Source organism: Orbicella faveolata, unplaced genomic scaffold, assembly GCF_042242905.1.
Source record: "Orbicella faveolata isolate gen_17 unplaced genomic scaffold, um_ofav_v1 contig_25, whole genome shotgun sequence".
NCBI lineage: Eukaryota > Metazoa > Cnidaria > Anthozoa > Scleractinia > Merulinidae > Orbicella > Orbicella faveolata.
The window spans coordinates 5,085,235-5,107,082 of record NW_028301553.1 but is presented as its reverse complement, the minus strand read 5'-3'; the positions used below and the strand labels follow the sequence as shown (position 1 = coordinate 5,107,082).

The following is a 21,848-nucleotide window of genomic DNA, read 5'->3' as shown; positions in this document are numbered from 1 at the left end:
CCTAGTGTAGCTTAGTGTGGGTGTAAAACGTTAAGTAAGTAAGTAAGTAAGTAAGTAAGTAAGTAAGTAAGTAAGTAAGTAAGTAAGTAAGTAAGTAAGTAAGTAAGTAAGTAAGTAAGTAAGTAAGTAAGTAAGTAAGTAAGTAAGTAAGTAAGTAAGTAAGTAAGTAAGTAAGTAAGTAAGTAAGTAAGTAAGTAAGTAAGTAAGTAAGTAAGTAAGTAAGTAAGTAAGTAAGTAAGTAAGTAAGTAAGTAAGTAAGTAAGTAAGTAAGTAAGTAAGTAAGTAAGTAAGTAAGTAAGTAAGTAAGTAAGTAAGTAAGTAAGTAAGTAAGTAAGTAAGTAAGTAAGTAAGTAAGTAAGTAAGTAAGTAAGTAAGTAAGTAAGTAAGTAAGTAAGTAAGTAAGTAAGTAAGTAAGTAAGTAAGTAAGTAAGTAAGTAAGTAAGTAAGTAAGTAAGTAAGTAAGTAAGTAAGTAAGTAAGTAAGTAAGTAAGTAAGTAAGTAAGTAAGTAAGTAAGTAAGTAAGTAAGTAAGTAAGTAAGTAAGTAAGTAAGTAAGTAAGTAAGTAAGTAAGTAAGTAAGTAAGTAAGTAAGTAAGTAAGTAAGTAAGTAAGTAAGTAAGTAAGTAAGTAAGTAAGTAAGTAAGTAAGTAAGTAAGTAAGTAAGTAAGTAAGTAAGTAAGTAAGTAAGTAAGTAAGTAAGTAAGTAAGTAAGTAAGTAAGTAAGTAAGTAAGTAAGTAAGTAAGTAAGTAAGTAAGTAAGTAAGTAAGTAAGTAAGTAAGTAAGTAAGTAAGTAAGTAAGTAAGTAAGTAAGTAAGTAAGTAAGTAAGTAAGTAAGTAAGTAAGTAAGTAAGTAAGTAAGTAAGTAAGTAAGTAAGTAAGTAAGTAAGTAAGTAAGTAAGTAAGTAAGTAAGTAAGTAAGTAAGTAAGTAAGTAAGTAAGTAAGTAAGTAAGTAAGTAAGTAAGTAAGTAAGTAAGTAAGTAAGTAAGTAAGTAAGTAAGTAAGTAAGTAAGTAAGTAAGTAAGTAAGTAAGTAAGTAAGTAAGTAAGTAAGTAAGTAAGTAAGTAAGTAAGTAAGTAAGTAAGTAAGTAAGTAAGTAAGTAAGTAAGTAAGTAAGTAAGTAAGTAAGTAAGTAAGTAAGTAAGTAAGTAAGTAAGTAAGTAAGTAAGTAAGTAAGTAAGTAAGTAAGTAAGTAAGTAAGTAAGTAAGTAAGTAAGTAAGTAAGTAAGTAAGTAAGTAAGTAAGTAAGTAAGTAAGTAAGTAAGTAAGTAAGTAAGTAAGTAAGTAAGTAAGTAAGTAAGTAAGTAAGTAAGTAAGTAAGTAAGTAAGTAAGTAAGTAAGTAAGTAAGTAAGTAAGTAAGTAAGTAAGTAAGTAAGTAAGTAAGTAAGTAAGTAAGTAAGTAAGTAAGTAAGTAAGTAAGTAAGTAAGTAAGTAAGTAAGTAAGTAAGTAAGTAAGTAAGTAAGTAAGTAAGTAAGTAAGTAAGTAAGTAAGTAAGTAAGTAAGTAAGTAAGTAAGTAAGTAAGTAAGTAAGTAAGTAAGTAAGTAAGTAAGTAAGTAAGTAAGTAAGTAAGTAAGTAAGTAAGTAAGTAAGTAAGTAAGTAAGTAAGTAAGTAAGTAAGTAAGTAAGTAAGTAAGTAAGTAAGTAAGTAAGTAAGTAAGTAAGTAAGTAAGTAAGTAAAGACTTTATTTAAAGAGGGTAGCACTAAAATAGCATAAAAATACTAACAAACCAGTGGCCCTCTAAAAATTACGTGGTATTCTCCGAACTTGCAGGATGCGGTTGTTTAGCATTTTGGACGGTATGTAAAATTATCCTTTAAGTCTTCCAACGATTTCCGAGCCTTTTCCAGTTTCATATTGGAAAAGATAAATTAATTTTTGTTCATTATCAGCCAACACGCCAATGGATGTCACTTTTTTTGTCTAAATCAACGATTATCTGAAATAACGTTCATCAACAAAGTCCTAACTGTTATTTCCCTGTTATTAATGCTGTAAACTTGACATAAATATTCCATAACACTAAAAGCGCTAAAGCAGCAATTTTCAAAAGTATAACCGTTAAAGTTTTTGGAAAGCTATTTCAAAATTTTAACGGTGATACTTTTGAAAATGTATGTTGACTAACATACGAAACGTCAAGTTCATAAACTGCATGTTTTTCAAATGTTCTACCACCGCGGTTCGTTTTGTATTTTTAAATCAAGCTTCGATGGCCGAGGACCAACAGTTTAAAAGTTTGAAAGCTTTGGCCTAAGTGATTCAAGATTGGTTTGTTTTTAAAACAAAAATAAGAGATATTTAAAGACTTTTTCGAGATGTTTATAAAAAATGTTGTGAAATTCAACACTTTTTTTTTTTTTTTGAGAATTTTTGGCAAGCTATTTTGGCGATTTCACGTGATATTTCTGGAAAGGACTAGGCAGGTGGCTCGTGAAGAAACTAATTCATGTTGCAAAACTTAGACGTTTTGGCCTCTGCAAGTCCTACTGACAAGGATCACTTAGATATTTAAACATTGCGTAAACAGGAAGACCTAACTACAACTCACAATAAGACCGATATCATCAGTCGTCTACCACTTTACAAGGGATATTGTAAGTGTTCCTGCTGCTGAGACAAATCCTTACTTATAAGACGCGTCTTATGCGACCATACACAGAAAATAACGGAATACTCACGTATTAACTTAGGTAAGGGCAAGAGGTAGTGTTTCTTTTAGTTGGTTGTTGATCTGTAGAAAGATTGACTACACTTTAACTAATGATAATATTGAAAGATTACTTTAGTCAGGTTAGCTGAATCTAGCTACAAAACAGTGTACTTGAATTATTCAATTTGTTGCGAAAAGATCGAGAGGAAATGGAGATGAAAGACCTCGACTCGCGGGTTGTTAATGATACTTGAGCTCTCATTTGTCATTTTTGCTTTTCATCTTACCTTAGTAAGAGTTACCGCAGCAAAACCAAATAAAGTAGGCATGTGTTTTCCACATATTTGAAGAAAAATGCGACATAGCCTGCAAACAGGCTCTAAGATAAGATAAAATAAGGTAACTTTATTTATACACGGCTTTTCCATCAGTCCGAAGTACTGGACTATCTACTTGACTAATATAAAAATTAGTAACAACAATTCAGCTCTCACATACTGTACCACGAGTAAAGACGGAGCCGCGAGAGTCGAGTCGGCGAGGGAAGCAAGTTGGCGAAAACAAGAACCTTCCCGGACGCTATTGTTTTCTGAGGCAGCGTCCACACCGCGCCGGAGAATTTGAAAACGCAGCTTTATTTCTACGCTTAACGTTAGGCCTACCGTCCACACTTATCCGTCACGACAACGGAGCTTTCCGAAAAGGCTCTTCAAACCCGAGGAATTTGAAAACGCCGACTTCTCGTTTTCGTCTGGACGGAAAACTTTTTGGAAACGGAGCTTTATGAAAACGATGAGGTCACGACGTATGTGAATTTCCCACCCGACTTCTTCTCGAACACAAATTCAAAATGACCGGTAATTCTCCGGCCTAGTGTAGCTTAGTGTGGGTGGAAAACATTTTACGTGGTATTCTCCGAACCTGCGGGATGCGGTTGTTTAGCATTTTGGACGGTATGTAAAATTATCCTCCAAGTCTTCCAACGTTTTCCGAGACTTTTCCAGTTTCCTATTGGAAAAAGATAAATAATTTTTGTTAATTATCAGCCGACACGCCAATGGATGTTACTTATTTTGTCTAAATCAACGATTACCTGACATAACGTTCATCAACAAAGTCCTAATTGTTATTTCCCTGTTATTAATGATGTCAACTTGACATACAGAGTAATGGAGTCGGTATGACATCGAGTTTCGACTTGGTATTGAAGTGTTGCGGTTTTTTTCTAGTTTTTGTTTCTTTTTTTCCTTTTTTGTTTTTTTATTTGTTTTTATTTGTTTGTTTGTTTTTTTGCGATATTGTGGCATTTGCCGAATCTTTTTGCGGTATTGCGGTGTTTAGTCCTCCTCGGTGAACGTCCGAACACAAAGTTCTAGAATAAAATGTCTTCAAGGAAATTTAAGAACCGAATGTTCCACGCATGTAAGTTAACCTTGGCATGCCAAAACTTAATTTTCTCAATAGCATATTTCCTAAAAATTTGGCTTCACCTGACCTTTTATGGGCCACCCCGCACATGAGCGACCGCCTGAGTTAACATGGAGAACTTTGTGAATGTGGAACATTTTTTGATGGTTGAGTTTGTTGAGTTAATTCATCATTAAGTAGTCATAGAACCAACTTACAACAACAGTAAACACGTAGGTACATTAATTAAACAGAACATATGTTGCAACTCGAGGAAATGTATTCATTCGTCTCATAGATACGAACGTCATTTTTAGGTTAAGCAAAGAAACCCTGAACAGCTTTCAATTGTCTAAAAAACTTTTCTCTCCTTGTATGAGTCGGCAAAGATGAATCATCACTTCAGATTGAAGAAATTTTCATGCCAAATTTTCATCTTATTTCGTTATCAAAACTCCTTGTCTATTTTATTTTCGCAGTGTAAAATTTCACTATGTTAAAGAAACACACATGATATTAGTAATCTTTTGGCGTTGGTGAAAATTGTTACAGCATCTCGGCACAAAAGACAACGAAAGAAATCTTAATCAAGATTTGTTGACAATTGAAAACACCGACTCGAACTTGAAAGTGCACGAGCTGCATTATGCAAATGAGCTACTTTTATGCGTCAGACTTTCCTTTCAAAAACTTTTGGAAACTCGCCAAACAAACAGAAACAATAAGAAACTATAAAAACAGGGTTTGGTTGTGATTAAGCATTGTTTGGGAAACTCACAAATTAACTCGATACCAGAGTTAAGAGTTTTCTTACATAACTTATCTTTATAGAACAAGCACAAAAGCTCACGCGTACAACTAGCGCGAGCACTCATTCACGGCGCGAAATCGAAGTCATGTTTTCGACCCTGAAAAACTCACCTTTTCCATTAGCTCAGAGCATAAAACTACATATAAGAGCCCTGGTTCTTATTCCCTGCCTTATTCTCTGCCATCGCCGTGAAAAATCTGCAAGAGAATCTCGCAACTCTCACGACTCGATCACGCAAGGTGACAACATCCACGCGAGAGCCCCCGACATGTGCGTGGATCCGCGCGGATATGTGTCGTCAGGATGGCGCAATTTGTTCTAAAAATAGAAAAATTGTCCCATATCATAGGTGCGCTCGGATCCCAAGACACTATACCAGCCCATTGTGCCAGTCCGAGGAAAATACCTGGATGGATAGTGTTCGTCCGTGAAAATTTTCCTGTAAAGAAGCAAGCTTATAAAAAAAAATAAATAAACAAATGGAACTGTATTGAGTGGGTTTTGTTTATTTTCCTTTTTAAATTTTACATTTGGCTTTCACGGCTAAAAAAGTTGAAAATAATTCAACATGATTTTTGAACTGGTGCGCGGAAGAAAATTTAGTGGTGAACAAGAAAGACAATAGAGTGTTTGTGTCTCGGAACTATCGGTCTGATGGTTGCCCTTTGGAAATTTGATGTTCTTAAAACTAGCATATTTGCCCTCGGAAAGGACTAGACAGGTGTAACGTGAAGAACCTTATCCATTATGAAAAATATGACGTTTGTAGCCCCTGGAAGTCATCACTTAAATATTTAAATATTGCGTAAACAGCAAGACCTAAGTACAACTCACAATAAGGCCACTATCATCAGTCTACCACTTTGTAAGGGATATTGTTAGTATTCGTGATACTGGGACAAATGCTACTTATAAGACGCGTCTTATGCGACCATACACAGAAAATAACGGAATATTCAGCTGCCAAATTGTCATTTAACTTAGATAAGGACAAGACGCGGTATTTATTTGAGTTGACTGTTGATCTGTAGAAAGATTAATTACACTTTACAATAATGATAATATTGAAAGGTTCCTTTAGTCAAGTTAGCTGAATCTTGCTACAAACATTGATATTGTACTTGGATGATTTAATTTGTTGCAAAAAGGTCGGGAAGAAATGGAGTTGAAGGACCTCGACTCGCAGGTTCTTCATGATATTTGAGCTCTCGCGTGTCATTTAATTTTGTTTTTCATCTTACCTTAGTAAAAGGTACCGCAGCAAAACCAAATAAAGTAGGCATGTGTTTTCCACACAGTATTTGAAGAAAAATGCGACACTAGCCTGCAAACAGGCTCTAAGATAAGATAAGATAAAATAAGATAACTTTATTTATATACGATTTTTCCATCAGTCGATTAAGTTACTGACTATCTACTTAACTACAATGAAAATTAATAACAACAATTCAGCTCTCCCACACTATACCACGAGCAAAGGTGAAGCCGCGAGAGTCGAGTCGGCGAGGGAAGCGAGCTGGTGAAAACGAGAGCCTGCGCGGACGCTATTGTTTTCTGAGGCAGCGTCTACGGTTAGGCCTACCGTCCACACTTATCCGTCACGACAACGGAGCTTTCCGAAAAGGCTCTTCAAACCCGAGGAATTTGAAAACGCCGGCTTTTCGTTTTCGTGTAGACGGAAAACTTTTTCAAAACGGAGCTTTATGAAAACGATGAGGTCACAAGGCATGTGAATTTCCCACCCGACTTCTTCTCGAACACAAATTCAAAATGACCGGTAATTCTCCGGCCTAGTGTAGCTTAGTGTGGGTGGAAAACATTTTACGTGGTATTCTCCGAACCTGCGGGATGCGGTTGTTTAGCATTTTGGACGGTATGTAAAATTATCCTCCAAGTCTTCCAACGTTTTCCGAGACTTTTCCAGTTTCCTATTGGAAAAAGATAAATTAATTTTTGTTAATTATCAGCCAACACGCCAATGGATGTTACTTATTTTGTCTAAATCAACGATTACCGGACATAACGTTCATCAACAAAGTCCTAATTGTTATTTCCCTGTTATTAATGTCAACTTGACATACAGAGTAATGGAGTCGGTATGACATCGAGTTTTGACTTGGTATTGAAGTGTTGCGGTATTTGGCGACTTTTCGTTTCTTTCTTTTTCTTTTTTTTTGTTTGTTTGTTTGTTTTTGCTTTTTTTGCGAGATTATGGCATTTGCCGAATCTTTTTGCGGTATTGCGGTGTTCAGTCCTCCTCGGTGAACGTCCGAACACAAAATTCTATAATAAAATGTCTTCAAGGAAATTTAAGAACCGAATGTTCCACGCATGTAAGTTAACCTTGGCATGCCAAAACTTAATTTTCTCAATAGCATATTTCCTAAAACTTTGGCTCCATCGTAACCTTTTATGGGCCGCCCCGCACATGAGCGGCCGCGTGAGTTAACATGGAAAATTTAGTGAATTTGGAACATTTTTTGATGGTTGAGTTTGTTGAGTTAATTCATCATTAAGTAGTCATAGAACCAACTTACAACAACAGTAAACACGTAGGTACATTAATTAAACAGAACATATGTTGCAACTCGAAGAAATGTATTCATTCGTCTCATAGATACGAACGTCATCTTTTGGTTCAGCAAAAAAATCCTGAACAGCTATTAATGGTATAAAAATGCTTTCTCTCCTTGTATGGGTCGGCGCAGATGGATCATCTCTTCAGATTGAAGAAATTTTCATGCCAAATTTTTATCTTATTTCGTTAAATTATGCTGATCCCTCTAAACTGTAAATGCATGAACAGAGCATTTCAGTAAACCCCCTTGAAAAAAACTCATTTACTGACCCAATAACTACCGGTATAAGATTTCGCTTATACATGGATGAATGGCGCATTCCAAATAAAATTTTATTTTCATGAAAAAATAACGGATTGCAGTTAATATTGCTTCTAGCGGAACATCACGAAAATATCTGAAACATTCCAGAATGGAAAATGTTTAATAAGTGACTGAAGATTTTTAGGAATACCTCTTAGCACAATTCAGAGACACAAGCTTTATCTCAAAGAGGCAGATTTGGCCGAAAAGTCTTTTAATCCAGTGGTCTTTTAAACGAGCTCAATCACCGTATTTTCGTGAAACCTTTAAATTGTAGTTTACTGCGAGAGAAAACACCAATGAGGGAATTAATCATGAAGCAACAGAGATGGTAAAGATTGAGAAGATTGACACGATTGCAAACGACGAACTTGAAATATTTAGGCTAAACTTTTCAAGATGCGCAAAGCGTGACATAGCTCCTTTAAAACCCTCCAACTTGCCATTACTAGATGTTTTTGGGTCGGTAGTCCTGCGTTCAAATCGACTGAGGCAAGTTTACGCTAATTATAAATATTTGTTCCATATATAAGGAAGTCAAACAAGCCCGATTCCCTCTCACCTTGGTTCTGCGACCAGATTATGTTGTTTATTCGTTATCAAAATTGTTATTTTGCAGAAGATGATAGTCACCTAAAGAGAATGATGAGATGATCTTGCAGAAACCTTGTGTGGCAAAAATGATTCACCAAATGAGTTTCGTGATCACGCTACTGTTGATGGTGTCTGTAATGTTCAACAACATTTTCAGTCAGCAATGCGGGATTGACACCTATTCAGTCTTCCAAATGATGCTTCGGGGCCACACCTTTAAGACGCTTAAAGCTCGGCCACTTTCGCTCGACTGCAGAGAGGCTTGCCTCTCTGATGTCAGATGTCAAAGCTATAACTACGTCATGTTCAAAGACATATGTGAGTTGAACAACAGGACCAAGGAGGCTAGACCAGAAGACTTTGTCAAGAACAGCGACAGATATTACATAACCAGGGCTCCAAAACGCGGTAAAAAAGTTGTAAAACTTAGATAAGATGTTGACGATGCTGATTGAGAAGTGTTGAGCGATTTTTGCTGCTACCGTTAAACTATTTGCCAGAACTCGATCAATCCTACTTCCTCTACCAGACATAAAATTCTAATGGGATTATTGATGGGATTATTCCTTTCAAATCCAGTTTCCCTTGGTTCCATTCCGGAGCTTCCTGCAGATTCGTGTAAAGAGATCAAGGCGAGTGAAGAAAAAGCAGTTGTAAGCGGTAATTACTGGTTGGACCTCGAGAAGAACGGAAATCCTTTAAACCTTTACTGTGACATGACAACTGAGGGTGGTAAGTAATAAATAAAAGAGACCATTTCTGCATTGCTTTTAAACAAACAAGAACAGGGCCCTCGACTTAGCTCTACTTAGCCAGTCTTGAATGTAAGACCACAATCGTATTCCCCCTTAAAGAATTTTCCACATGAGGAGGCTGGTAACAGTTTTGAGCACTTTTCCAACAGCTATACTTTGACAGATGAATACTAACTTTGTAGATCAAGTGATAACACAACATTGGTATCACGTAAATGCTCAGCCACTGGTGAGCCAATAGTGTTAACAATAGGTTACCATAGCAACAGTATAACCTGTAAAAGCACCCGTAGTTTCGGCTTCAAAAAAGAGTTCGGTGGCCCCCATTTTTCATTATCTTATTTTGATTTGCATGATAAGATGCAACTTTTTACAAATTTTATATTGTCTAATGGGTTCAGAGCGACCATAAATCTTCAAAAATTTAAGATGACTCTGAACTTCCTTGTAGACTGAACTTTGCCAAAAGTTGCATCTTATCATGTAAATCAGAATAAGATAATAAAAAATAAGAGGTCACCGAGCTCACTTTTGAGTTATTACCAGTTAAAGCGAACCTTAAGAATGTTTTTAGCAGTCATACTGTTGTTATGGCAACACGTTTTGTCAGGAAGATGATAACAACGTGTTCATCACTGATAAAGAGCGGTTATAATGACCCATCAAAATCTAAGTCTAGGAAGGTGCTGGAAACTGTTGTCAGCCGCCTTAGTTTTATTACTACTGGTTCCTCAGTACTTCAAACAGATTAGAATGAAAAGCATCTTGCTTTTATATAGTCTTACCTTTAGGCTGGTATTCCTATCGTCCGAGTGGCTCTTGTAAGCGCATCCGGGACTCTGGGTACTCCAAAGGAGACGGGAAGTACTGGATCGACCCCGAGAAGAACGGAAACCCTTTAAAAGTCTCCTGTGACATGACAACTGACGGTGGTAAGTAATGGATAATTTTCAGAATAGAAAGGGCAATTAAATATCTTTCCTTTGAAACAAACGAGTACAGGATTTTAGATTTGCATTTGGCAAGAATCCCTTGCATTAGCGTCAGCTGCAAGCTAGTCTCAGTCCAATACCTAGAGTATGACTTACTGCTAAAATTTTTAGAATGAATTTTCGTATAAAATAAATTTTCAGCCTTGCTGAAGACCATGAAACGTTTCGTTCGTCAAACAAACACTGATTGTTTCTTGATTTCAGGAGGCTGGCTTCTTGTCTCTAACGTTGTGATTGACGGCTCATCTCCCTTCCCGTTGTCACTTGAGACATCATACCACGGAATAAGCAGCTGTGATAACAATAAGACGTTTCTTACAGACAGCGCAATGCTCGAACTGAGAACACACCTGTCTTTCAGTCAACTGCGATTCCACTGCAGTAAGCAAGGGGGACGTACGTTCCTCGTGGCCACGGTCACTAACAGCTCTGGGGAAGCTGTGGTCCAGTACTTTAGCGGTCAGTCAGATGCCCAGCCCTACGCCTGTGGCTCGTTTGTAACGATGGATGATGACGACTCGGAGATGGCCAAACGTTGTCATGAGTGGGGAGCCGATGGTTGGGCCACACCAGCGTATAAGATTGGTAAATGGGGTCCTTCGGCCCACGGTCATGGGAGATTATCCAATCACGCTGCTTTTGTGTTCAATTTATACCATTGGCATTTGTTTCAGGATGATGGGGGGTTTGAGAGATTGGAATGCGATGACCGTTATGTTGGAGTGTCGTCTGGTGATTTCTGGAAAGTTTTTGTTCGTTAAAAGAACCGATTGCACTGTACTTCACATGTTGTAGAGTTCTAGTTAATTCGACTGGAATAAGTTTATAGTGCTAGAATGCTTTACTTCCAAAGTTGGATAGACATTGCACGTGCTAAACTAAGTTTTGGGAATTGACTCCAGCCTTCTGCGTCGTTTCGCTTATGGATGATAAACTTTCTTCATAACATTCTCTGTGGTACCCCGGAGTCTAAGGATCTATCCGGCTACTCAAGGGGTAATACTCGACTTAATGTTATAATGGAATGATACCCACCGCCCCTGTCATCTCCAAACATTTTTAAACCATTTTTAACAGAAAAGGTAACCCTCCCTTGTACCTTCCATGCCGACCATTTTACTGACCTGCAGAAATCTTTCTACCCAACAAGGGTCCACCGCAGTTCAAATATGAATTATTTCATATATACTTCACATCATTTCACTCCTCACGGGAAGATATGAACTCAATTAATTGACCTCGCTCCAAATGTGTGGCTTCATAGCTCAGTTGGTAGAGCATCGCACCGGTATTCGCGGAGGTCACGGGTTCGAATCCCGTTGAAGCCCTGATTTTTTTTCACACTTCTTCTTTCCAAGTGCTTAAATTGGAAAATTTACTGCGATGATCATTCTTCGCTTTCCTTGGTCCACCAGAGTATTTCAACCCTAAAAGAAAAACCCAAGTCGTCCATTTCAAACCGAACAAAGAGGTCTGCGCTCTTCCTCGTCGCTAATATACCTGTTCACAATATTTTGAAAGGCCCTTTTTGAATACCTATCTATACCTGTCTATACTTCAACTCGTGAAAACTCTACCGTTTTATCGATCTTCGGCCTGGTAAAGGACCCCTACCAAGCGGAGTTTCCCTGTATACTCTACTTAGGGGGGTACCCCAGTGGGGGAGATGGCTACCTCTCGTGAATCCACAGCTACTTTGACCGAATGAAAACAAAGACGCATAAAAAGTTGGTGTAAATTTGTTTAGTTGCAATAACAAAAAGCAAAAAGGATTAAGCGTAGACCTACGACGAGAGATCAGTAAATTAACAACAAAGTTTTAAAAAATATCATTGGCCCATAGGCTTCGTCTGACATACGAAATACTATCTGTCTAATATAACTACTAGTACTTACTGTATTTCAGAAAGTAGACGTTAAATTATTTAATTGTTTCAAAAAGGACCGGGAAGAAATGGAGATGAAAGACCTCGACTAGCAGGTTCTTGTCGTCAATCACGAATTAGATGCTCGAGACAGGACAATAAAATAGATTTACAATAACAACAGCACCAACTCTATTTACTCATGCATTTACATGTTTTCAAGAAAATATATATACAGTGGATAGACGGACAGAAAAATAATGTACATTTGAGTCTACAGACTGAAGTAAGTTTTCTAGTCAGTCTCCAGTTATTGTAAGGCTCCTATAGATGTTGAGAGAACACAGAATTCTTGAGAGAAGAGATGTGTACATGGTGTAATAGAATGAAGAAAATCAATACTATGTGCTTAATATAGAGACTAATATTTGAGCTCCTGATAAGTCGTGTACCATTTTTGCTTTTTATCTTGCTTTAGTAAAAGGCTCCGCAGCAAAACCAAATAAAGTAGGTTTTAAATATATATAAATGGTGAAATCTCTTCTTTCCTGAACTTAAGTCGTTTGAAGAACATCTCATGGAAACACATGTTTTTTTGAACACATAACAGTCCATCTCAAATTCCAAATCTGCTGAACTGATCCAGTCTCACGCATCTGGAAGATTACAAAACCAAATTTAGACGAGGCAATATACTCGGCCCGTATAGCGTTTTCCAAAATAAACCGAAAAACATTACATTTGCAGTGAATTTCATCCTTATAATTATGAATCTGATCCGGCTGGCAACAGTTTCCAGCACTGTCCAGCAGTTATGCTTTGACGGATCAATACTACGCTACGAATTTGTTAATTTTCCAAAAACTCTTTTGCAGGATCCTGTTGTGTCAAATTCCAGAAGCAAGCTTGAAAATAAAGAAAAAATGAATAATTGACTGTACCCACAAAGACCTCATAATCAAATATCAAAAGTGCCGTTGTGTACCTATATTGAAATCAAAAGCCAGTCTAAATCTAGGCTGCTATAAACAGTATAACTAGTTGATAGGGCGGTTTTCAATAGGAGAATCTTTGTTTACAATACTTGCCTCATTGCCATGAGCGATACAGTTTCTGATGGAGCTACAAAGAGATTAATACTGAATATTGGAAGGGCACAGCACGATTAACTGTCCCAAGGAATTTGAGCGCGATGTATTGAAAAAAAAACCGACACAGTGCTCTCAAGTCTCAAGCATTGAGCATGAGGCTCACGCAAACGAATTCAATCGTTCGTTCTCACGCTGAAACTACTATTTCTCACGCAATGAAGGTTCCTTGCTGTTTTAGTCCAGTACATATATAATAACGAATCTCTTTGGATATAATTTACTCCTTGTATGCTTTGCACTTACTTCGAACACTTTTCAGCACTAGGAATTCTTATGCAGAGCCAACATTTCTCCGGTCAGTGGGTTTAATGATTACTTTAAGGTTACTTTTCAAGAATCACATTTCGACTCTGAATGAAGGAAAAGACTTCTTAGCTACTTCAAGGGGCTTCAAGGGGCTAGGGGGCATGCTGGGGGGCATATTGGGGGCATGCTTTCTGAGGGCTTGGGCATGCTTTTGAGTGCTGAAGTTGCTAACCTCCTAGGAGATGCGGGGGCATGCTCCCCCGGGAAATTTTGAAATTTAGACGCTTGGAATTGCTATTTTCAACCATTTTCCAGTCAGTATTTGGACCTAAAGTACAATCGAACCTATGACTATTTTTACCATGTTTATGTTTAACAACCGTTCTTTAACTCAAAATCTCACCGGCCTCAATCAGATAATCTCTCCTCTCTATAATCTTCCTTTGAATTTGGCGTAACCTTTACTTTCTGCTGAAGACGAGAAGACCTTGGCAGCTTTCCCCTGTCTCTCTTTTCCTTCCATAATGCCATTTGTTGATAATACAACCTCATATTCTTTTACTGGTGACCCACTGATAAACATATGAAGCAGACTTTCGAAGATTTGTTTCCTTTTTCCTTAAGCGTGTTTTTAGGCGTTTTAGGCCACTGCTCTCTCAGCTGAGAGTGAGAGAAAATACTCAGTAATGACGGACTCGATTTAATTTCGACATGGACGTTTTAGCATATATATAAGAAAGCATGTGTTTCACGACCCGTCGACATCGCGCGTGAGAGAGGAAAACACATTTAAAACTCTGCATACGCGTCTTCACTTCGACTCAGACGTTTAAAACAATCACTGCATTCTCAGTTCCGAAATTCGTCGTCGGTCTATCTTGCCATTGGTTTCGCTTTCTCTATTTCGCTAGAGTAGTCTGTCGTTCGTCGCCAATTCATAGCTCTCATGTCGCCGTTTCAAGGCCATGTCGCTTGTCGGAATTTACTCCTAACAGGGCCTCCGACGCGGGTTTAAAAGCTCAAATTGAAATTTCACAAAGAATGTATGAGCTTATTAGCGCTTTTGCCACACAGAATTTTTGATGTTTTATTTTCTTTTTAATTTTTTTAATGATTCAATTAAAAACGCAGCAGGCCTACCGAAAACGGAAAACGGAAAACGGAAAACGGAGCTTTTGCAAGTGTTCCTGCTGCTGAGACAAATCCCTACTTATAACACGCGTCTTATGCGACCATACACAGAAAATAACGGAATGTTCACATATTAACTTAGGTAAGGGCAGGAGGCAGTGTTTCTTTCAGTTGGCTGTTGATCTGTAGAAAGATTAACTACACTTTAAACTAATGATAATATTGAAAGGTTGCTTTAGTCCGGTTAGCTGAATCTAGCTACAAAACAGTGTACTTGAATTATTTCATTTGTTGCGAAAAGGTCGAGAGGAAATAGAGATGAAAGACCTCGACTCGCAGGTTGTTAATGATACTTGAGCTGTCATTTGTCATTTTTGCTTTTCATCTTACCTTAGTAAAAGGTACCGCAGCAAAACCAAATAAAGCAGGCATGTGTTTTCCACATATTTGAAGAAAAATGCGACAATAGCCTGCAAACAGACTCGAAGATAAGATAAAATAAGATAACTTTATCTATACACAGTTTTTCCATCAGTCCGAAGTTACTGGACTATGTACCTAACTGCAATGAAAATTAGTAACAACAATTCAGCTCTCACACACTGTACCACGAGCAAAGGCGAAGCCGGGAGAGTCGAGTCGGCGAAGGAAGGGAGCTGGTGAAAACGAGAACCTGTCCGGACGTTATTCTTTTCTGAGGCAGCGTCCACACCACGCCGGAGAATTTGAAAACGCAGCTTTATTTCTACGGTTAGGCCTACCGTCCACACTTATCCGTCACGAAGACGGAGCTTTTCGATAACGCCTTCAAACTCGTGGAATTTGAAAACGCCGGCTTCTCGTTTTCGTGTAGACGGAAAATGTTTTGGAAATTTTAGAAAACGATGGGGTTACGAGGTCACTACGTGAATTTCCCACCCGAGCTTTCCTCGAACACAAATCCAAAATGACCGGTAATTCTCCGGCCTAGTATAGTTTAGTGTGGGTGGAAACGTTTTACGTGGTATTCTCCGAACCTGCAGGATGCGGTTTCATAGCATTTTGGACGGTATTTAAAATTATCTTTAAAGTCTTGCACCGTTTTCCGAGCCTTTTCCACTTTCCTATTGGAAAAGGATAAATTAATTTTTTTTTAATTATCAGCCAACACGCCAACGGATGTCACTTTTTTTGTCTAAATCAACGATTACCTGACATAACGTTCATCAACAAAGTCCTAATTGTTATTTCCCTGTTATTAATGCTGTAAACTTGACACAAATATTCCATAACACTAAAGGCGCTAAAGCAGCAGTTTTCAAAAGTATACCCGTTAAAGTTTTTGGAAAGCTATTTCAAAATTTTAACGGTTATACTTTTGAAAATGTATGCTGACTAGCATACGAAACGTCAAGTTCATAAAATGCATGTTTTTTAAATGTTTATCACCGCTATTTGTTTTATATTTTTAATCAAGCTACGATGGCCGAGGACCAACAGTTTAAAAGTTTGAAAGTTTTGGCCTACGTGATTCAAGATTGGTTTGTTTTTAAAACAAAAATAAGAGATCTTCAGTTTAAAGACTTTTTCGAGATGTTTAGAAAAAATGTTGTGAAATTCAACATTTTTTTTTTTTGAGAATTTCAGGCAAGCTACTTTGGTCATTTCACGTGATATTTCTGGAAAGAACTAGGCAGGTGGCACGTCAAGAAACTAATTCATTTTGCAAAACTTAGATGTTTGTGGCCCCTGCAAGTCCTACTGACAAGGATCACTTAGATATTTAAACATGGCTTAAACAAGAAGACCTAACTACAACTCACAATAAGGCCAGTATCATCAGTAGTCTACCGCTTTACAAGGGCTATTGCAAGTGTTCCTGCTGCTGAGACAAATCCTTACTTCTAAGACGCGTCTTATGCGACCATACACAGAGAATAACGGAATGTTCACGTATTAACTTAGGTAAGGGCAGGAGGTAGTTTTTCTTTCAGTTGGCTGTTGATCTGTAGAAAGATTAACTACACTTTAAACTAATGATAATATTGAAAGGTTACTTTAGTCAGGTTAGCTGAATCTAGTTACAAAACAGTGTACTTGAATTATTTCATTTGTTGCGAAAAGGTCGAGAGGAAATAGAGATGAAAGACCTCGACTCGCAGGTTGTTAATGATACTTGAGCTGTCATCTGTCATTTTTGCTTTTCATCTTACTAAAATGTTTTGGAAACGGAGCTTTTACAAAACGATGAGGTCACGAGGTATGTGAATTTCCCACCCGAGCTTTCCTCGAACACAAATCCAAAATGACCGGTAATTCTCCAGCCTAGTGTAGCTTAGTGTGGGTGTAAAACATTTTACGTGGTATTCTCCGAACTTGCAGGATGCGGTTGTTTAGCATTTTGGACGGTATGTAAAATTATCTTCTAAGTCTTCCAAAGTTTTCCGAGCCTTTTCCAGTTTCATATTGGAAAAGGATAAATTAATTTTTGTTCATTATCAGCCAACACGCCAATGGATGTCACTTTTTTTGTCCAAATCAACGATTACCTGACATAACTTTCATCAACAAAGTCCTAATTGTTATTTCCCTGTTATTAATGATGTCAACTTGACATACAGAGTAATGGAGTCGGTATGACATCGAGTTTCGACTTGGTATTGAAGTGTTGCGGTTTTTTTCTAGTTTTTGTTTCTTTTTTTCCTTTTTTGTTTTTTTATTTGTTTTTATTTGTTTGTTTGTTTTTTTGCGATATTGTGGCATTTGCCGAATCTTTTTGCGGTATTGTGGTGTTCAGTCCCCCTCAGTGAACGTCCGAACACAAAGTTCTAGAATAAAATGTCTTCAAGGAAATTTAAGAACCGAATGTTCCACGCATGTAAGTTAACCTTGGCATGCTAAAACTTAATTTTCTCAATAGCATATTTCCCAAAAATTTGACTTCACCTGACCTTTTATGGGCCACCCCGCACATGAGCGGCCGCCTGAGTTAACATGGAGAACTTTGTAAATGTGGAACATTTTTTGATGGTTGAGTTTGTTGAGTTAATTCATCGTTAAGTAGTCATAGAACCAACTTACAACAACAGTAAACACGTAGGTACATTAATTAAACAGAACATATGTTGCAACTCGAGGAAATGTATTCATTCGTCTCATAGATACGAACGTCATCTTTAGGTTAAGCAAAGAAACCCTGAACAGCTTTCAATTGTCTAAAAAATTTTTCTCTCCTTGTATGAGTCGGCAAAGATGAATCATCACTTCAGATTGAAGAAATTTTCATGCCAAATTTTCATCTTATTTCGTTAAATTATACTGATCCCTCTAAACTGTAAATGAACAGAGGATTTCAATAAACCCCCTTGGAAAAAACTCATTTACTGACCCAATAACTACGGGTATAAGATTTCATTTGTACATGGATGAATGGCGCATTCCAAACAAAACTTTATTTTTATGAAAAAACAACAAATTGCAATTAATATTTCTTATAGCGGAACATTACGAAAATATCTGAAACATTACTGGATGGAAAATGTTTAATAAGTGACTGGAGACTTTTAGGAATACCTCTTAGCACAATTCAGAGACACAAGCTTTATCTTAAAGAGACAGATTTGGCCGAAAAGTCTTTTAATCTGGTGGTCTATTAAAAGACCTCAATCAGGGTATTTTCGTATTCACATACAAAATTATCTTTAAGTTGAAGGAAACCTTTAAATTGTAGTTTACTGCGAGAGAAAACACCAAAGAGGGAATTAATCATGAAGCAACAGAGATGGTAAAGATGGAGAAGATTGACACGGTTGCAAACGACGAACTTGAAATATTTCGGCTAAACTTTTCAAGATGCGCAAAGCGTCACATAGCTCCTTTAAAACCCTCCAACTTGCCATTACTAGATGTTTTTGGGTCGGTAGTCCTGAGTTCAAATCGAGCTTCGACGCTTGTAACTGGGACTGAAGTTTTGGCGTATAACAAGGCAAATTTGGACTAATTATAAATATTTGTTCCATATATAAGGGAGTCAAACAAGCCCGATTCCCTCTCACCTTGGTTCTGCAAACAGATTATGTTGTTTATTCCTTATCAAAATTGTTATTTTGCAGAAAATCATAGTCAACTAAAGAGAATGATGAGATGATCTTGCAGAAACCTTGTGTGGCAAAAATGATTCACCAAATGAGTCTCGTGATCACTCTACTGATCATGGTGTCTGTAATGTTCAACAACATTTTCAGTCAGCAATGCGGGATTGACACCTACTCAGTCTTCGAAATGATGCTTCGGGGCCACACCTTTAAGACGCTTAAAGCTCGGCCACTTTCGCTCGACTGCAGAGAGGCATGCTTCTCTGATGTCAGATGTCAAAGCTATAACTACGTCATGTTCACAGACATATGTGAGTTGAACAACAGGACCAAGGAGGCTAGACCAGAAGACTTTGTCAAGAACAGCGACAGATATTACATAACCAGGGCCCCAGAACGTGGTAAAAAAGTTGTAAAACTTAGATAAGATGTTGACGTTGATGATTGAGAAGTGTTGAGCGATTTTTGCTGCTACCGTTAAACTATTTGCCTGAACTCGATCAATCTTTCTTCCTCTTCCAGACATAAAATTCTAATGGGATTATTAATAGGATTATTCCTTTCAAATCCAGTTTCCCTTGGTTCCATTCCGGAGCTTCCTGCAGATTCTTGTAAAGAGATCAAGGCGAGTGAAGGAAAAGCAGTTGTAAGCGGTAATTACTGGTTGGACCTCGAGAAGAACGGAAATCCTTTAAACCTTTACTGTGACATGACAACTGAGGGTGGTAAGTAATAAATAAAAGAGGCCATTTCTGCGTTGCTTTTAAACAAACAAGAACAGGGCCCTCGACTTAGCTCTACTTAGCCAGTCTTGAATGTAAGACCACAATCGTATTCCCCCTTAAAGAATTTTCCACATAAGGAGGCTGGTAACAGTTTTGAGCACTTTTCCAACAGCTATACTTTGACAGATGAATACTAACTTTGTAGATCAAGTGATAATACAACATTGGTATCACGTAAATGCTCAGCCACTGGTGAGCCAATAGTGTTAACAATAGGTTACCATAGCAACAGTATAACCTGTAAAAGCACCCGTAGTTTCGGCTTAAAAAAAGAGTTCGGTGGCCGAGGACAGCGCGTACTGATAATAGGATTAACATTCTACCTTCTAATGCCGCAATTGTCTAGATCTGTTCAGTACTCTTATCTGTGTAAAAACTTGCTCAGAATAGATATATAATGGCAGCGTTCAATTCCAAAAGTCAATACACAAAATTAGCGGTCTTCGTTACATGTAATATTCTCAGAAATACGCAGAATTTGGCCATTTCACGTAGTTGCTTTGCAGGGGACCGCTACGAAATGAGCAAAGCTTTATAACGCCACTGCCTAGCCATATTTTTGCTCATTTAAGCTTTTGTTTCCTGATGTTGCCGTTGGCGTCGCCGTCACGGTCTGCTTATACAGCTCGCTAAATTAACATTGATGTGAACGACAACTTCACTCAGTACTTAGTAACCTTTGGCGTCGGTAACTGGGACGAGGATTGTAGCTTAGAAATATGTAAAGATTTTGCATCAAAACAATTTTATCAATTTCACAGTAGTCTTACTTAGAAATAAACCTAATTGTCTACGTCTAAAAGCTAGTTCCGTTTTAAAAGCAGCAAGCAATTTTCAATAACCCGTTTCAATTCACTGCATATATAGATTTAATTACATTCGTGGAAAACTAATCTTTGTTTCTGGGAAACAGCTTCAATCTAAAATTGGTTTCATTGTTCAGGTGATTTTCGGTACAAACTGGTATTTCGTTAACAACGCATTTTATGCACTAAACAGAATGGAGAAAATACGTGTCAGCCTATAGAATCTAATGGTCGAATCTAGAATCTAATGGTTCCAGTGCTCTCTAATGATTCTGTATGCATGACTGAATCCAATTCCTGGATTAGCAGCGAACAACATGTAGGGACTTAACACTGTCCCGCATGTCCTATCCAAACGAGTTACCCATGGCCAATACTAGTTAAATGATTCCCAATTTGAATGGTATTTTTTTCTTTCCGGCAGTTCATTAGGGTAGGTCAGTGTTTCGCCCACTATCAGCAAATGACGGTACTCTTGCCAATTAACTTAAGTATGAAAGAATCATCTCGAAACAATCAACAAACTACAAAGAAAATAGGGAGCTAAAATCAATCGACCTAATCGGGGCTAGTGGATGTACATTTACTAAAGTTCGCTTCGTATCAAACTCTGTAGGAATGCGAATTATTTCAACGTTATCGCTGTGTCACTGTAACCCACGCTGCTAAACGGTTTCGCTGTTGACATCACTGCGAAAGGCGGTTTCCATCATTTCCTAGGCCTCTGCTCTTTTTTGTGGCATTTTAAGTAATTTCGAGCTGGAGAATTCTTACCTGTCCTGCCGTCCAGCTAGGCTTATCTTCTGACGCATTTAATTCTTCTTTCACTTTAGCTTTCATCTCATCTAATGTTGTTAGTCCTTTACAAGATATGCCAAGCGCCGCCATCGCTGGAAACATTTCCGATATATCGTCGATTTCTTCGATGGTTTTCGTTCTGCTAGCAGCCATTTTACTAATATAAACGAATTTAGGCGAAGAACATAGCATAACAAGAGGGGAAAAGGTGATAGCTACATTGTAACGGAGAGAATGCCTAGATTTCAAGGAACGTAAACCATTCTTCGTCCCTGATGGTACAGACAATTGCAGCGTCGATCTTGTGTACAGAGGGCATAACTAAGTGTCTTATACCGGGGGGGGGGGACGTCATCAGCAGTACGAGGGTCATGAATGGCTATATATAATCATAACACCAACTCCTTTTGTCCAGAAAAATCTATGCTCTGAAGACTTTAGAGAGGAACTACAGCTAAAAAATTAGTTCAGTTATTATACTAAGGCCGGCAGCTTAGAGGAATCGAATAATAACACGGATTGCAGACTTCAGACTGCAGATCTGGAGTAAAATTCAGTGCGAAGTGTATGATGTAGACTGCAGACTTTACCCCAGCAAGCGGGTTAACCTTAGCTGGAGAGCAAAAGATAGCCCGGCTTTACAAGCAAATTTTACAGTTAGGCTAACCCTGCAACTCAGGTCAAGTTAATGCGCTGTTACACTCAAAGGGTCTGGTTAACCCTACATGGAGTGTTTACAAGGGAAAAAGTCAACCAGCCTGCCAGGGTAACCCTTGCACGCAGATAGGGTAACCCGCCTACCCGGGTTACCCTGGCTGTGTTGTAAACAAGACGAAGAAAAAGAGACGAAATGTGTGAGTGCTAGGGTAACCCGCTTGCTAGAGTAACCCTCTCTCTCC

The 21,848-nt window shown here is 37.8% G+C and overlaps 2 protein-coding genes and 1 long non-coding RNA gene across 3 annotated transcripts; 2 read left to right on the top strand and 1 right to left on the bottom strand.

Moving 5' to 3' along the window:
* Positions 1-6,447: 6,447 nt before the first annotated feature.
* Positions 6,448-21,259, bottom strand: LOC149108697 (uncharacterized). The gene is made up of 2 exons (XR_016208702.1): positions 20,926-21,259; positions 6,448-6,799 (listed from the first exon to the last, which is right to left on the bottom strand). It is a non-coding gene; the product is annotated as an uncharacterized LOC149108697 (long non-coding RNA).
* Positions 8,275-12,488, top strand: LOC149108699 (uncharacterized). The gene is made up of 4 exons (XM_089294518.1): positions 8,275-8,755; positions 8,927-9,079; positions 9,882-10,034; positions 10,299-12,488. The coding sequence occupies exons 1-4, from the start codon at positions 8,404-8,406 to the stop codon at positions 10,853-10,855; spliced, it is 1,215 nt and encodes a 404-aa protein (XP_089150644.1). The 5' UTR covers positions 8,275-8,403; the 3' UTR covers positions 10,856-12,488.
* On the top strand, positions 17,899-19,293 carry LOC149108698 (uncharacterized). The gene is made up of 2 exons (XM_089294524.1): positions 17,899-18,961; positions 19,133-19,293. Exons 1-2 carry the CDS (start codon positions 18,610-18,612, stop codon positions 19,291-19,293), a joined length of 513 nt encoding a protein of 170 aa, XP_089150650.1. The 5' UTR covers positions 17,899-18,609.
* Positions 21,260-21,848: the final 589 nt, after the last annotated feature.

Coding starts and splice junctions, on each gene's coding strand:
- LOC149108699 (XM_089294518.1), top strand. CDS start 8,404: ATGATCTTGCAGAAACCTTGTGTGGCAAAAATGATTCACCAAATGAGT. Junction 8,756..8,926: donor AACCAGGGCTCCAAAACGCG/GTAAAAAAGTTG, acceptor TTTCAAATCCAG/TTTCCCTTGGTTCCATTCCG. Junction 9,080..9,881: donor TGACATGACAACTGAGGGTG/GTAAGTAATAAA, acceptor GCTTTTATATAG/TCTTACCTTTAGGCTGGTAT.
- LOC149108698 (XM_089294524.1), top strand. CDS start 18,610: ATGATCTTGCAGAAACCTTGTGTGGCAAAAATGATTCACCAAATGAGT. Junction 18,962..19,132: donor AACCAGGGCCCCAGAACGTG/GTAAAAAAGTTG, acceptor TTTCAAATCCAG/TTTCCCTTGGTTCCATTCCG.